Source organism: Saccopteryx leptura, chromosome 3 (genome assembly GCF_036850995.1).
Source record: "Saccopteryx leptura isolate mSacLep1 chromosome 3, mSacLep1_pri_phased_curated, whole genome shotgun sequence".
In the NCBI taxonomy this organism is placed as follows: domain Eukaryota; kingdom Metazoa; phylum Chordata; class Mammalia; order Chiroptera; family Emballonuridae; genus Saccopteryx; species Saccopteryx leptura.
The window spans coordinates 83,049,162-83,065,891 of NC_089505.1; the positions used below are offsets into that span (position 1 = coordinate 83,049,162).

General features: G+C 49.3%; 2 protein-coding genes across 2 annotated transcripts in view; both read left to right on the top strand.

Moving 5' to 3' along the window:
* The window catches only part of ZNF274 (zinc finger protein 274), a 115,712-nt gene that overhangs the window by 3,144 nt on the left and 95,838 nt on the right, over positions 1-16,730 (top strand). The window lies entirely within an intron of this gene.
* Positions 5,404-14,652, top strand: LOC136399449 (zinc finger protein 135-like). The gene is given in 6 exon segments (XM_066374616.1): positions 5,404-5,531; positions 7,626-7,710; positions 7,852-7,978; positions 8,938-9,033; positions 11,189-11,380; positions 11,383-14,652. Coding segments are annotated over 5 exon segments (1,971 nt in total). The 5' UTR covers positions 5,404-5,531; positions 7,626-7,677; the 3' UTR covers positions 12,906-14,652.

The following is a 16,730-nucleotide window of genomic DNA, read 5'->3' on the forward strand; positions in this document are numbered from 1 at the left end:
AGAGGAAGGAGAGGGGGAGGGGTGGAGAAGCAGATGGGTGCCTCTCCTGTGTGCCCTGGCCGGGAATTGAACCCGGGACTTCCGCACGCCAGGCCGACGCTCCACCACTGAGCCAACCGGCCAGGGCCTTTATCTTTATTTTTAAATTCATTTTTAGAGTGAGGAAGAGAGAGAAAGAGGAGGGAGGGGCAGGAAGCATCAACTCCCATATGTGCCTTGACCGGGCAAGCCCAGGGTTTCAAACTGGCAACCTCTGTTCCAGGTTGATGCTTTACCCACTGTGCCACCACAGGTCAGGCCATTTGTAAGGTTTTTCTGCAGTATGAGTTCTCTGACACACATTAAGATAAGACTTTTTGGCTAAATGACTTCTCACATCTACCCCATTCCTAAGGTTGCTCACTGGTGTGAATTCTCTGGTGCAAAATGAGGTGATGTCTCTGCCAGAAAGACTTCCCACTTTCATTACATTCCCAGGCTTTCTCTCTAATGTATTTTCTCAGATGATGAATAAGAGATGACAGCTTCTTAAATTCTCTTCACATTCATTACATTCATAGGGTTTCTGCCCACTGTGAGTTCTCATGACCTGAAAGAGGTTATGACCTATGGGTAAAAAAAATCTCCACTTCCTTTACATCCACAAAACTTCTCTCCTATATTCTCTCAGGTGTAGAAAGGTACATGCTCTGGTTGGTATATTTATCATGCTCATTCCATTTATACAGTTTTTCCAAGGCTTGTTTACATGGATTGCTTTTACATTTTCCTTTCTACCATGATTTCCTGATTTTTTTTTAAAGAATATCATGCTGTAAACTTTAACTCCTGAGTCAATCTGATGAAAATGTTCTTCGATAAGAAATCTCTGTGAAGCCTGGCCTATCGTGGTGCAGTGAAGAGAGCGCTGACCTGGAATGCTGGTGTTGCAGGTTCAAAACCCTGGATTTGCACAGTAAAGGCACATACTACAAGCAACCAATGAACAGCTACAGTGAAGCAACTACTTCAATCCTCCCACCCTTCTCTTTCTGTGAATTCAATAAAGAAAATCTTAAGCCTGACCTGCAGTGGCGCAGTGGATAAAGCATTGATATGGAATGCTGAGGTTGCCGTTTCAAAACCCTGGGCATGGCTGGTCAAAGCACATTGGGAGCTAATGCTTCCTGCTCCTTCATCCTTCTCTCTTCTCCTCTCTAAAATTCATAAATAAAATCTTTAAAAAAAAAAGCCTGGCCTGACCAGGCAGTGGCGCAGTGGATAGAGCCTCAGACTGGGATGCGGAAGACCCAGGTTTGAGACCCCAAGGTTGCCCACTTGAGTGCGGGTTCATCTGGTTTGAGCAAAGCTCACCAGCTTGGACCTAAGGTCGCTGGCTTGAGTAAGGGTTTACTCGGTCTGCTGTAGCCCCATGGTCAAGGCACATATGAGAAAGCAATCAATGAACAACTAAAATGCCACAACCAAAAAATATTGATGCTTCTCATCTCTCTCCGTTCCTTTCAGTCTGTCCCTATCTATCCCTCTCTCTGACTCTCTTGTCTACGTAAAAAAAAAAAAAAAGCAAGCCTGGCCTGACCAGGCAGTGGTGCAGTGGATAGAGCATTGGACTGGGATGTGGAAGGACCTAGGTTCAAGACCCCGAGGTCGCCAGCTTGAGCGCGGGCTCATCTGGCTTGAGCAAAAGCTCACCAGCTTGGACCCAGGGTCGCTGGCTCCAGCAAGGGGTTACTCGGTTTGCTGAAGGCCCGTGGTCAAGGCACATATGAGAAAGCAATCAATGAACAACTAAGAAGTTGCAACGCACAACGAAAAACTAAAGATTGATGCTTCTCATCTCTTCGTTCCTGTCTGTCTGTCCTTGTCTATCCCTCTGACTCTCTGTCTCTGTAAAAAAAAAATTAAAAAAAAAATTAAAAAGCCTGACTGGGCAGTGGCCCAGTGGATAGAGTATCAATGTGGGATGCTGAAGACCAGGCTTGAAATCCCAAGGTTGCCGCCTTGATCATGGGCTCATCCAGCTTGAGCATGGGATCATAGACATGACTGCATGGTCACTGGCTTGAGCCCAAAAGGTCGCTGGCTTGAGGAAGGGGTCATTGGCTCAGCTGGAACCCCCAGTCAAGGCATATATGAGAAAGCAATCAATGAACACCTACAGGGACACAACTACAAGCTGATGTTCATCTCTTTCCCCTCCTGTCTATCTCAATCTTTTTTTTTTTTTTTTATCTTTCCGAAGTTGGAAACATGGAGGCAGTCAGACAGACTCCCACATGCGCCGGACAGGGCCCACATCCCTGCACGCCAGGCCGACGCTCTACCACTGAGCCAACCGGCAGGGCCTCAATCTTCTTCTTTTAAGATTTTATTTATAGACCTTGGCTGGTTTGCTCAGTGGTAGAGTGTTGGCGTGGTGTGTGGAAGTCCCGGGTTCGATTCCCAGCCATGGCACACAGGAGAAGCACCCATCTGCTTCTCCACCCTTCCCCCTCTTCTTTCTTTCTGTCTCTTCCCCTCCTGCAGCCAAGGCTCCATTGGGGCAAAGTTGGCCTGGGTGATGAGGACAGCTCCACGGCCTCCGCCTCAGGTGCTAGAATGGCTCTGGTTGCAACAGAGCAACACCCCAGATGAGCAGAGCATTGCCCCCTGGTGGGCATGCTGGGTGGATCCCAGTTGGGCCCTTGTGGGAGTCTGTCTCTCTGACTCCCCGCTTCTAACTTCAGGAAAAAAAAAGAGATTTATTCATTTTAGAGAGGAAGAGAGAGAAAGAGAGAGATCGAAAGGGAAAGCAGAAAGCATCAACTCCCACATGTGCTTTGACCAGGCAAACCCAGTGTTTCAAACCCACAACCTCAGCATTCCAGGTCTACGCTTTATCCACCACATCACCATGGGCCAGGCCTCTCTCAATTGTGACAGGAAAAAAAATGTACCATCTCAGAGAGAGGAATCAAACCCTCACTTCTAATTTCATGAAGTTGTTTCCGGTACATCTTCTCTGCTCTAATAAGGACACCTGCCCCTCAGAAAGAACTGAAACACAAGTGGGCACCTCATCCAGCTCAGAATGACAGAACAAAGCCCAAAAGGAGCCAAAACTTTAAAATGATTAGACTTGCCCTGGTTGGTTGCTTAGTGGATAGAGCATCAGCCTGGTGTACGGAAGTCCTGGATTTGATACTTGGACAGGGCACACATGAAAAGTGACGATCTGCTTTTCTTCCCCTCCCTTTCCCCCTTCTCTCTCTGTTCCCCTCTCGTAGCCAGTGGTTTGACTCTCAAGCATCGGCCCCAGATGCTGAGGATAGGTTGGTTAATTCAAGCATGAGCCCCAGACCAGGGTTGCCAGGTGAATCCCAGTCGGGACGCATGCGGTAGTTTGTCTCACTATTTCCCCTCCAAGAATAAAGTGTGTGCCCTGAACTATGGTGATAGAGCATGGACTAGGAATGCTGAGGTTGCCAGTTCAAAACCCTGGGCTTTCCCAGTCAAAGCACATATGAGAAGCAACTATGAGTTGATGGCTTCCTGCTCCTTCAACCCCCCCCTTCTCTCTCCTCTCTCTAAAATCAATAAATGTTTTTTTTATTTGAGAGCGGGAGGCAGAGAGACAGACTCCCACATGCACCTTGACTGGGATCCACACAGTAAGCTCACTAGGGGGCAATACTCTGTCCATCTGAAGTGTTGCTCCATTGCTCAGCAAGCTACTCATAGCGCCTGAGGCAGAGGCCATGGAGCCATCCTTAGTTCCCGGGGCTAACTCCCTTCAATAGAGCCATAGCTGCAGGAGGGGAAGAGAAGAAGACATGGGGGGGGGAGAGAGAGAAGGGGGGAGAGGGAGAGAGAGAGAAAGGAGGGGAGAAGGAGAGAGAGAGGATGGGGGGAGGGGGGAGGGAGGAGAAGCAGATGGTCGCTTCTCCTGTGTGCACTGTCCGGGAATTGAACCCGGGACTTCCACACGCCAGGCCGACATTGTACCACTCAGCCAACCGGTCAGGGCCGACAAGCTTTTTTTCATATAATTCTGAGCAGCTACAGTTGGACAGGTGTCCTGACCTCCGAAAATGCGCAGTCTGAGCCTCCACAAATTCTGAGAAACGTGGGGTTGAGACTTATGGGTTATAACAATTCACAGTTACACCAACCTTCACCACCACAGGCGCAGATCTAGGATACCTAAAGCCTCATATTACTACCGATGTCCCTCCTACAGTAGGCGGCTCTAAAAAAGAAAATAGAAGTCAGTCGGCGCAAAGCCTCCTTAAAAATTGGAGTCCATTGTGACAGGCACTTGAGAACGCTGCGGTATACAACTCCCCAAAGGCCATGCGGCAGCGCGGTGGGCCTCTGGGACCTGCTGTCTTCAGCGCTCAATTTGAAAGATGCCACCTTCAAAAATACACTTCCCGGCCCTGACCTGTGGTGGCGCAGTGGATCCATCGTGGACCTGGAACGCTGAGGTCAACGGTTCAAAATCCTGGGCTTGCCTGGTCAAGGCACATATAGGAATTGATGCTTCCTGTTTCGCCTCCCACCCTTCTCTCTTTCTCTCTCTCTTCTCTAAAATGAATAAATTAAAATAATTAAAAAATATATACTTTCCTGGGACGAATTCAATATAAATGTCACAATGTGCTTTCCATATTCAACAAAGACTCACATTTCAATGTCATGTGCCTGTCCGGGAGTTTCTATATATTGGGAATTAAATGAAGTGTGAGCCGGTCTTCCCAGTCCCATCCTATTTCTCAAGGGGTGAAAGCGAGTAAAAATCGAATATTTCCCTACATTCCAATCAGTTTCCCTCTCTTTTTCCTCACTCCTCTGTTTCATGGTTCTGTTTTTTGTTGAGAGTGGAGCGACGACCGCAAAGACAGTCACGGTACAGGTGGAAGCGGATATTGATGAGGGAAACAAATGCAGAGGCCAGAAATCGAACCTCGGTCACAATCGGACCAGCGGGGAAAGCTGAGCACCGAACCTACATATGATCCTCCGGGAGTTGTAGTCCGATGCCAGCCAGCGCATGCGCTGTGTCGGCCAAGAACGGACGCGACCGTCCTACGGCCATCCGAAGACGTAGGACTGTGATAGGGGAGGGTTCGGTGAGAAGGGAAGACTGAATGGCATACGGAGCAGGCTAGCCGAGCTCCGGTGCCAACCAAGTGGCGTAGACCACAGCACAGGGTGAGATGAACGCTCAAACGACCGGAAGCGTGCGCAATGCCCTCTGGGTGTTGTAGTTCATCCCCGACTGAAGGTGGCGGCGGCCTTTGTGCAGCTGTCTCACAGTAAGTGCTCACGGGTTCCCAGCGGAGCTGATGAGACGGGAGGGAGTCCCAGAAGCTGCTCTCAGATTCCAAAGTTTGGCTGAAGCCTTTCTAGAGTCTTAGGCGGGGACAACGGAAGCCTGGGGGTAACCGGAAGTGCGCGCGCCGACCTCTGGGAGCTGTAGTTTGGGAACTGTCAGCACAGGCGCAGTCCCGGCCGGTACTGGCCTTGGCCTTTGTGCTATCGACCAGCCGGTAAGCGAGAGTGGGTGGCCAGGACGGGGAAGTTCCAGCCTTTCGGGATTCTGGCATCCTCCCTGGAGATCTAGTCCCTCTTCCTCCTTTTGAACCGTGGACGGTTAGCTTTGGGGGCAGCGGGGGCGATGCCGAGTAGGCGGGGGCCCAGTAATGACAGGAGGGAGTAGGAGTTCGGAATTGGGGACACAAGCAGGGGAGACTGGCCCGACCCGGCAGACTGAAACCAGCCTGACCTGCAACCCCTCGCCTGCGGCGGTGGGACCCTAAAGGTTTCTAGAGTGGAGAAGGTCGAGGCGCCGCCAGAGTAAAATACATCTTCACCGTCCTGAGGGGCGTTGTTTCCCTAAAGGGTGAAGTTGTGGGAGAGGATAGAAATAAAAGATTTTAACCCTAGTCCCCCAGGACCTAGAAAACAGACTCCTTATATGAAACTCTTATTCAGCACTGACTACATGCCAGGAAACAACCAGGCTCCTTTATTAACTCATCAAACATGTATGTAGATGAGTTAGCTGGGTGGGTTAATAGCCTTGCCCCGAAATGACAAGAGCTGCGGGTTCAGAACCCACCAAAGCACACACGGGAAGCAACCAAAGAACAAACGACTGAGTGGGATGACAAGTGAATGGTTCTCTTTCCCCTCCCCTCTCTCTCCCTTTCTCTCTCTGTATCTTTAAAAGTGAATAAAACATAAACCCTGGCTGGATACCTTGGTTGATTAGAGTGTCCACTGGGAGCGTGGAAGTAGCCAGTTTGATTCCCAGTCAGGGCACATACAGGAGTAGATCAATGTTCCTGTCTGTCTCTCTCCCTACTTCTCTCTCTCAAAAACAAAACAAAACAAAACAAAACAAAAAAACAACACACATGTATTTAGATGTCCTGGGTTCCAAACCCGGTCCTGTGTCCAAAAGCATTTGTATATATACCCCAATATAGTCTCCACTTCTTGGAAAGCAGGGGAAGAAGAGGGTCAAGAAGATAATTTAAAAAGCCATTAACACATCACACTGAGGTAACTGTCATTCTGGATACTGTAGTAAGACAACATAGCACAAACAGGAAGAGGCAGAACTGGGGTGAATAGGCAGGGGTCATCAAAGGAAAAAGAGATGAAGGAAACTCATCTTACCTGGGCCCAATTTTCATTTTGGTCAATCAAACAGAGACAAGCTTGTAAACCACTGTGAACATGTAATAGTATGCATTTTGCAAGCTAAATAGATGCTCACTAAAAATATGAGAATCTCCTTCCATCAACAGTTTCTCTTGTGTGTATAATGCTGCTCCATTCCATCTTCAGACTTTTTTTTTTTTTTTTACAAAGAGAAAGAGTCATAGAGAGGGATAGATAGGGACAGACAGACAGGAACGGAGAGAGATGAGAAGCATCAATCATCAGTTTTTTGTTGCGACACCTTAGTTGTTCATTGATTGCTTTCTCATATGTGTCCTGACTGCGGGCCTTCAGCAGACCGAGTAACCCCTTGCTTGAGCCAGCGACCTTGGGTCTAAGCTGGTGAGCTTTTTTGCTCAAGCCAGATGAGCCTGCGCTCAAGCTGGCAACCTCGTGGTCTCGAACTTGGGTCTTCTGCATCCCAGTCTGATGCTCTATCCACTGCGCCACCGCCTGGTCAGGCCTCTTCACACTTTTTAAAACTTTAATTCTGGCGATCTCCATGTCAGGTGACAGTTCTCTTTTAGGGAAGAGGAAAACTGAAGTGCACCCAGCAGTGCCCAGGGAACCCAGAACTGTCTGGCTTCCTGTCATGATAACAGAAATAGTCATCACCCGGGAAATCATCGGTGTGGCCAGGTTTGTGCCCCTTGCACCCTGGTCCTCAGTTTTCCTGTCTTTGGAATGGCATGGGTAAATTTCATACCATTTTTCCAATGGCTGACACAGCACTGGCTCACGGTAGGTGCTCAGAAATGCCAAGCTGAGATTCACTGCTATTGGGTTTGGCCTGTGCACAGGGCTCCATGCTTTGGCAGATGTATCTCCTTGTATCTCAAAGTAGAGGCTCCAACACTGGGATATCTGGTCACCATAAACACCTGCTCATTGTCTCATATCCTCTTTTCACCCAGAACTGCGTAACAGAAGAGCTAGCTATCCCTGCAGAGAACAGAGGAGGAGGGAATGACTGCTGGGGTCTTCCATGGTTTGGCCTTGGTGAGTACAGTGAGTACAGACTCCCAGACATGAGACTTTCCCGCTGAACCAGCTAGGCCTTGTCCTGCTTCACCAGCTGCTCCCACCAGCAGCCCGTGCCAGGCTTGTCCCACATGAAGAAACTCATGTCTGATGTCCCAGGAGCAAGTGACCTTTGAGGACGTGGTCGTGGACTTCACCCAGGAGGAGTGGGGGCAGCTGGAGCCCACGCAGAGGACACTGTACTGTGATGTGATGCTGGAAACTCTGGGGCTTCTGTTCTCCGTGGGTAAGTCCACACCCATCCCTTAGGGTCATCCCTCATATGAAGTCTAATTTTCTTGCGTTTATGGTGGGGGGTAGGCCAAGGCATTAAAAGGAGATAACGTAAGCCTGACCAGGCGGTGGCACAGTGGAGAGCGTGGGACTGGAACGTGGAGGACCCAGGTTTGAAACTGCAAGGACATTAGCTTGAGCACAGGGTCGCTGGCTTGAGCGTGGGTTCAATAGACATGACCCCATGGTCTCTGGCTAAAGCTCAAAGGTCGTTGGCTTGAGCAAGGGGTCACTTGTTCTGCTGTAGCCCCCCAGTCAAAGCACCTATAAGAAAGCAATCACTGAACAACTAAAGTGCTGCAACAAAGAACTGATGCTTCTCATCTCTCTCCCTTTCTGTCTTCTGTCCCTCTCTCTGACTCTCTTGTCCAAAAAAACAAAAAACAAAAAACGCCAGAAGCGGGACATCACAGAGTAAGAGACACATACCAGGTCCCCTGACTGCAGAATCCCAGACTAGACTTAGGTTTTCCTGAGGTGCTCTCAGGAGGGCCCTCCTTACCTCCTCACTCAGCACATCTTTCTGCCACCATGCACAGATGGACCCTCTGAAGGTAACATGACAGCTGCCAGGGCCCAAGATCAGCAGAAAAGATGGTCTGTGTCCTGAGTGCCCATTGAAGGCCCCTGGGGTGTCTTGTTTCAGCAACCAAGTGCGCTCCACACTGGTCACTGTTGCCAGTCGGCAGCAGGAGAAGAAGAGCGCTCACTGTCTGGCCATCCTGGGTCACATGTCTACCCCAGAGCCAGGGGTGCAGTCAGGGACAGAGTGAGTGGAGGAATGTTGGGGGCATGTTATTAACAGAATGACTGGGGACCACTTGAGTCCTGGAAGAGTGAAGGTGGAGGGGACAGAGGGTTGGAAGGGCACTGAGACACAAATGCTCACAGCCTGGGTCTCCCCCTGAGCAGGACATTGGCTCCAGAAGCCAACCCTCATCGCCTTGCTGGAGTAGGAGGCGGAGCCGTGGCCAGTGGACACAGAGGTTGCACGAGGTGTGTGCCCAGGTGAGAGGAGAATGTACAGGGCTGGGAGGAGCTGTCTCACCACCCCAGGTCTCTCTCTCCATATCTGCTCTCAGGTTCTTCAGAACAAACTGTCCACACTTTCTTTTTTTTTTTTTTTTGGTATTTTTCTGAAGCTGGAAATGGGGATAGACAGTCAGACAGACTCCCGCTTGCGCCCGACCAGGATCCACCCGGCACGCCCACCAGGGGCAACGCTCTGCCCACCAGGGGGCGATGCTCTGCCGTGACCAGAGCCACTCTAGCACCTGGGGCAGAGGCCAAGGAGCCATCCCCAGCGCCCGGGCCATCTTCGCTCCAATGGAGCCTTGGCTGCATGAGGGGAAGAGAGAGACAGAGAGGAAGGAGGGAGGGGTGGAGAAGCAAATGGGCGCTTCTCCTATGTGCCCTGGCCGGGAATCGAACCCGGGTCCCCCGTGCGCCAGGCCGACGATCTATCGCTGAGCCAACCAGCCAGGGCCACACTTTCTTTTAGTGAACATTAATCAAGCACCATTCTGTTATGTGTGAGACCTAGTTCCTGTCTTCACTGAATTTACATTCTTGGTGAGGGATACGGGCACACAGTAAATAGATAAAATAATAACAACAGTTAATGCCCTGGCCTGTTCGCTCAGTGGTAGAACGTCAGCCAGAACGTTGAACTCCTAGGTTTGATTGCTGGTCAGGGCACACAGGAGAAGGGACCATCTGCTTCCCCTTCCCCTTTCTCTCACTCTTTCTCTTCCCCACTCCCTCAGCCACGGCTCAAGTGGTTTGAGCAAAGTTGGCCCAGGGCACTGAGGATGACTCCATGGCCTCATCTCAAGTGCTAAAAATAGCTTGGTTGCCTAGCAATGGTGCAGTGGCCCCAGATGGGCAGAGCATCACCCCCTAGTGGGCTTGCTGGGTGGTTCCCAGTCAGGGTGCATGCAGGAGTCTTGTCTCTTTGCCTCCCCTCCTCTCACTTAAAACAAGCAAACAAACAAACAAAAAACAAAAGCGGTTGTGATGATTACAGCTCAGGTTGAATGCTGAGAAAATGAAGGTGGGTGATGAGGTCGAGACTAGAATTGAGGGAAGGACTTGAGCAGAGAGATGAGAGCTCCCGTATCGAAGGAAGGGACATGGGACCTGAAGGCTGAACCATGTGAACACTGCCACCATGAAACAGTCTGGGAGAAGAGAATTCCAGGCAAAGAAAACAGGAACTGCAAAGGCACTGCAGTGGTGCAGGTCTCTTACTGTATAATAGACACTCCAGCCTCCCGGCTTCAAACCAGAGACACACACAGGACTCTTGCCTCTGTGGGTCAGTGGCTCTAGGCCAGGTTCTTCCTGGTTCTTCCAGATGGTTCATTCTCATGTGATGGCTTTTCCTCCATTACCACCTGGCATAGTGGAGATTGTGTTAGACCAGACCTGGCCATCACCCTACTCCTTCTACCCCTGGGCATGTGTTGAAGTCTCACTGTGTGTGTGTGTGTGTGTGTGTGTGTGTGTGTGTGTGTGTGTGTGTGTGTGAGAGAGAGAGAGAGAGAGAGAGACAGGGAGAAGGACAGATAGGGACAGACAGGAAAGGAGAGAGATGAGAAGCATCAATTCTCTGTTGTGGCTCCTTAGTTTTTCATTGATTGCTTTCTCATATGTGCCTTGACCGTGAGGCTACAGCAGACTGAGTGACCCCTTGCTCAAGTCAGTGACCTTGGGCTCAAGCCAGTGGCCTTGGACTTCAAGCCAGCATCCTTTGGGTCCAAGCCAGTGACCATGGGATCATGTCTATGATCCCATGCTCAAGCTGTCGACCTCAGGGTTTCAAACTTGGGTCCTCCACATCCAGTCCAGTGCTCCATCCACTGCACCACCACCTGGTCAGGCAAGTCTCACTCTTTCCTCAGTATCTTCTTTCTTCCAAATTCTCTGTGCCCCCCTCGCCAACTCCATATGTACCCCTTATACCGACCACCCCCCATTTTTTGTATTTTCTCTCCCACTTCAGTTCCTTCTCTGGTTTCCAAAACTATATGGTAATGATCAAAGCCACTGGTGTCTTGAACCTTTCGAAACTCTCAGTTTTCTTTTTCCATCCACCTACCCCTGGGAAAATTTTCTTGCCAGAACAGCAATTAAGGGAAAATTCATTTTTTGTTGCTTTCAGACTGGGAAACTAGGTCGAAACCCAAATTGTCAGCTCCAAAGCAAGACACCTCTGAAGAACTATCCAACAATGTCCTAATAGAAAGGTTCCTGTGGGATGGTCCCTGGGACTCTAAAGGGGAAGACACTGAGGGTCACTGGGAACAGAGTTGTGAGAGCCTTGATGGTGGTGTGGTGCAGGCAGACTTCACCCCTGTGTTCAGGAGCAGCAGCTGGGTGTTGGGTTTGGGGAAAACTTAAACCCTAATCTCACAATTCAACCCATGACTCCTGAAAGACAAGGCTCCCACACATGGGGAATGCACAGAAAAAGAGAGACTCAAAAAAATCCAGACTCAAATTTAAATGTGCAACTGAATACCCATGCCAAAGAGAAACCCTACAGTTGTCAAGAATGCGGAAAGTCCTTTAGTCACAGCTCTGCGCTCACTGAACACAACCGAACGCACACAGGAGAGAGACCTTACCAATGTCCTGAATGTGAAAAAGGCTTCCGAAACAGCTCTGCACTTACCAAACACCAGAGAATCCACACAGGGGAGAAACCCTATAAGTGCACCCAGTGTGGGAGGACCTTCAATCAAATTGCCCCACTGACCCAGCACCAGAGAACTCACACAGGCGAGAAGCCATACGAGTGTCGTGAATGTGGGAAATCCTTTAGTTTCAGGTCTTCTTTCAACCAACATGAGCGGACTCACACGGGTGAGAAGCCTTATGTGTGCAGCGAATGTGGGAAGGCCTTCCGGCAAAGTATCCATCTCACCCAACACCTGCGAATACACACCGGGGAGAAGCCCTACCAGTGTGCAGAGTGTGGGAAGGCCTTCGGCCACGGCTCATCCTTGGCCAAGCACCAGCGAATCCACACTGGTGAGAAACCCTATGAGTGTCATGAATGTGGAAAAGCTTTCACCCAGATCACACCACTGATTCAGCATCAGAGGACACACACAGGAGAGAAGCCCTATGAGTGCAATGAGTGTGGGAAAGCCTTCAGCCAGAGCACACTCCTGACTGAGCATCGCAGGATTCACACGGGAGAGAAGCCCTACGGGTGCAACGAGTGTGGCAAAACCTTCAGCCACAGCTCATCGCTCAGCCAGCACGAGCGGACACATACAGGAGAGAAGCCCTACGAGTGTAGTCAGTGTGGGAAGACATTCTGGCAGAGCACACACCTCAGTCAACATCAGAGGATCCACACAGGTGAGAAACCCTACCAGTGCAGTGACTGTGGCAGGGCTTTCAGCCACAGCTCATCCCTAACTAAACACCAGCGGATTCACACTGGGGAAAAGCCCTACGAGTGTAATGAGTGTGGCAGGGCCTTTAGCCAGCTCGCTCCACTCATTCAGCATCAGAGGACCCACACTGGAGAGAAACCGTACGAGTGTAATGAATGTGGCAGAGCCTTCAGCCAGAGCTCCCTTCTCATAGAACACCTGCGGATCCACACCAAGGAAAAGCCCTATGCGTGCAATGAGTGTGGGAAATCCTTCAGTCACAGCTCATCGCTCAGCCAGCATGAGAGGACGCACACTGGGGAAAAGCCATACGAATGTCCGGATTGTGGGAAATGCTTCAGGCAGAGTACACACCTCACTCAGCACCAGAGGATCCACACGGGAGAGAAGCCGTATGAGTGTAGGGACTGTGGGAAGGCCTTCACACACAGCTCCTCCCTGACCAAACATCAGAGAACTCATACTGGGTAGAGGCATTCTACACACCCTGGGGCATAGGAATCCTTAAGCCATAGTTCATCCCTTCCTACACTTGACCCAGTTATCAAGATCACAGATATTTATACACAAGCCTTCACAAAAAGTAAACTCCTCAGATCATCCTAACAGTAGGGAAATGTTGAGATGATGAATGTTGAAGACCTTAAGTTGTGATTGTCCACTGACACTATATTATAGTACCCACAGAGGAGAGAAGTGGAAAGAATGTAGTGGATTTAGGCATGACTTTTGTCTTAAGCATTCACCAGATTCCAAACTTGGGATTTTCATAGTGGTGAGACACCCAACAAATGCCTTTCATATGAAAGAACCAAGTACAGTGAGACTTTGTTCATTATTGCACATTGCATTCTTTGAGGTGGGGAGTGCTTATTAATGGCACAGACTGAAACCAATACTCTGTAAGAACAATATGGCAGAATGTTCTACATATGCTATTAGCATCTGTATGGAATCTCCATGCATATTCAACTATGTCAGTAGGAAGTTTTCTGATCTGTGTGTAAATCATTTGATCAAGGTACACAGCAACCAGTCTCAAAGACTTGAATCCCACTTAACTAAGCATCAGTGTACTATAAACAGATTTTAAATCACTTATTGGCATTACTTTGCAATAGATTAATCCACATATGGAATGGAATTTAAAAGATTTATATAGGAAGTGTGAAAATGTAACATCCATGGAGTGTCACAGATTCTGCAATGATGGCTTTTTCTGCTTTCCTCTGGCTATAAATTTCTTTACAGGATTCACAAGCAGTAGAAAGACAAACAGTGCCATTGTGTGCGCCCACGCGCCCACACACACACAAACACACACACACACACACACACATACAAAGGTAAGAGTGTCCCTCTTAAGCCCCATCCCATAAACAATAGGATTTCCATGTTTGAACCTTCTGTTTTGCAAGATATAGCCCTCTGAGAAATGTACAAGTTAATCCTTTCTTTTTTTACTAAGGTTTGATTTATTGAGGAGAGGAGTGGTGAATGAGAAGAATCAACCCATAGTTGCCTCACTTTTGCTGTTCATTAATCACCCATGGCATGTGCCTTGACCAGGCAAGCCCAGGGCCTTAAACCTGCAACCTTAACCTTCCTGGTCAGACTATCCACTGCACCACTACAGGCCAGCCCAACTTCATCTTTTCTTGAGGCATTTTTTTTTCATTGATTCTTCATCCTGGTATTTAATAAGATTTGGTCTTTATATAATTTAATTTGAAGGTCCACAGTATTTCACTGAACACTGAATCCTATAAAAACACTCTCTCTGGCAACCATGACCCTTAAGTGGTGACTTGCCACCCTTGACTATTGTCACGTGGTAACATTAACTAACAACACTTTGGCAGAGAATTTTTTTTTAATACAAATACAGTTGGGTCACTCTTGCCTCATGCCCTCCAGTGGTTCTTACCACTCTTCAGATAAAGATAAGACCCTGACTGAGACAGAGAAGGTGCTGCCAGATTGAGCATCTACCCCACTTTGAGTCTCAGTCTACCCCAAATATCTGTGTGCCAGCAACAAAGACCGTGTTTCCCTCGTCTAGTGTCTCTCACAGTGGGACCCATGACTTCTGTCATCAAAATCACCTGGGTGTTGGTTAGAAATGCAGACTCTTGAGCCCTACATCTCAATAAATGACCCCAAATGTTTGGACTGGGAATGATGAGGTTGACTCTTCTTTCCTGTAATTAAGAGTCCTGCTGTAGACACAGCATTCTGCCCTTCTCAGGGCCTGCAGAAAGGCCCTTTAAGCTTCTTTTTTTTTTTTTTTTTTTTTTCTGAAGCTGGAAACGGGGAGAGACAGTCAGACAGACTCCCATATGCGCCCGACCGGGATCCACCCGGCATGCCCACCAGGAGGCGATGCTCTGCCCCTCCGGGGCATTGCTCTGTTGCGACCAGACCCTGGGGCAGAGGCCAAGGAGCCATCCCTAGCGCCCGGGCCATCTTTGCTCCAATGGAGCCTAGGCTGCGGGAGGGAAAGAGACAGAGAGGAAGGAGAGGGGGAGGGGTGGAGAAGCAGATGGGCGCTCTCCTGTGTGCCCTGGCCGGGAATCGAACCCGGGACTTCTGCACGCCAGGCCGACGCTCTACCACTGAGTCAACCGGCCAGGGCCCCTTTAAGCTTCTTTAAGGGACCACTCTTCCTCCTATCAAGTAGTTCATGCCTACGTGTCCATGCATCTCTGACCCATGAGTCCTTTAAGGAAATATGAGTCTTGCTTGTACACATGGTCATCATTATTTGTGTGCTTCTTGATTTAAAGTCTATCACTCTCTGCCAACAGAAGGTGGGGAGCACACTCTCTAACCCTCTGTGAGATTAGAAGTCCCCATACTTATGTCCTCATCTAACCTTAATGACCTCTATAAAGACCCTGCCTCTAAATACAGTCACATGAGGGCTTTAACATATGGATTTGGGAACAAGGAAGATGCAGTTCAGTTTATAACACATTATGTAAGTACTTCTTCCCATTGAAAAGCCAGGTTTCCATGTGTATGGTTTACCTTTTCCTTCCCCATAATTCCACCTATTCTTTGGGCCAGCCCACCTGGGGCTGCCCCTTTCCCACCATATATCTTACATCCTTTTGACTCCTGGCTCAGGGCCCTGTGGTCTGTACTTCCCAGCGTTCCCAACTCCAATGGGGAGACCTGGGCCACCTTCTGGTGCCTTCCATTTGATGCATTTTGTCAATGATCCATGTCCCTGCACCTCTGCATACCCATTGCCACTAATGCCTGAGCCAACCCAGCTTCCATTGAGAACAAGTGGGAACATCTGTCTAATTTTTGTCTGTCTGCTGAACAAATCATCCACTTAAGATCTTTACCATTCTTGAACTGGGTTCTTGCTGGTTAGAACAGCAACCATCCTGAAATCATTTCAGCAGGTTTGGTTTTGGTGTATTGGTTTGAAAAAAATTATGAAACTATTTAAGAGTTATGTTAGGAATCAGAAAATTAATATGTCGACCCTGGCTGGTTGGCTCAGTGATGGAGCATCGGTCCAGTGTGTAAAAGTCCTGGGTTCGATTCCCAGCCAGGGCACACATGAGAAGCGCCCATCTGCTTCTCCACCCCTCCCCCTCTCCTTCCTCTCTGTCTCTCTCTCTTCCCCTCCTGCAGCCAAGGCTCCATTGGAGCAAAGTTGGCCTGGGCACTAAGGATGGCTCCATGGCCTTCACCTCAGGTGCAAGAATGGCTCCAATTGCAGTGGAGCAATGGCCCCAGATGGGCAGAGCATGGCCCCCTGCTGGGCATGCCAGGTGGATCCTGGTTGGGCGAATGCGGGAGTCTGACTGCCTCTCCACTTCTCACTTCAGAAAAATACAAAAAAAATTAATATGTCGATTTTGGACGTGCCGGAGTCCTTGCTATTAAGCTCGACTACATCCACTTCCCAGGAGGCGCTGCAGTGTGGATGTTGACCCAGTGGGTGAGCATGACCGGGCATGTGCTGGTGACAGGGCCTTCAGGGACATGTAGTCCAGCCTCCCTGTCAGGACTAAGGCGCGCTGAGACACCTTTCTCTCAATCTGATTCCCAGAGGCTACCTTTGAGTGGGCCTCCCAACCTTGAGGCCCACCGCAGGGGGCGGTGGTCTGCTATAGAGTCCAGAAGACCTGGGTTAGAGAAATCCAGGCGATAAAGGGAATCATGATTACACTGTCCACCAGGTGGCGACGTCAATCACCTAAGAGCCTTCTATCACTCCCAGAAGGCTCCGTCATTCAGGTGGCCATTCCAACAGAAGAAAGCTCTGGTAGCCAC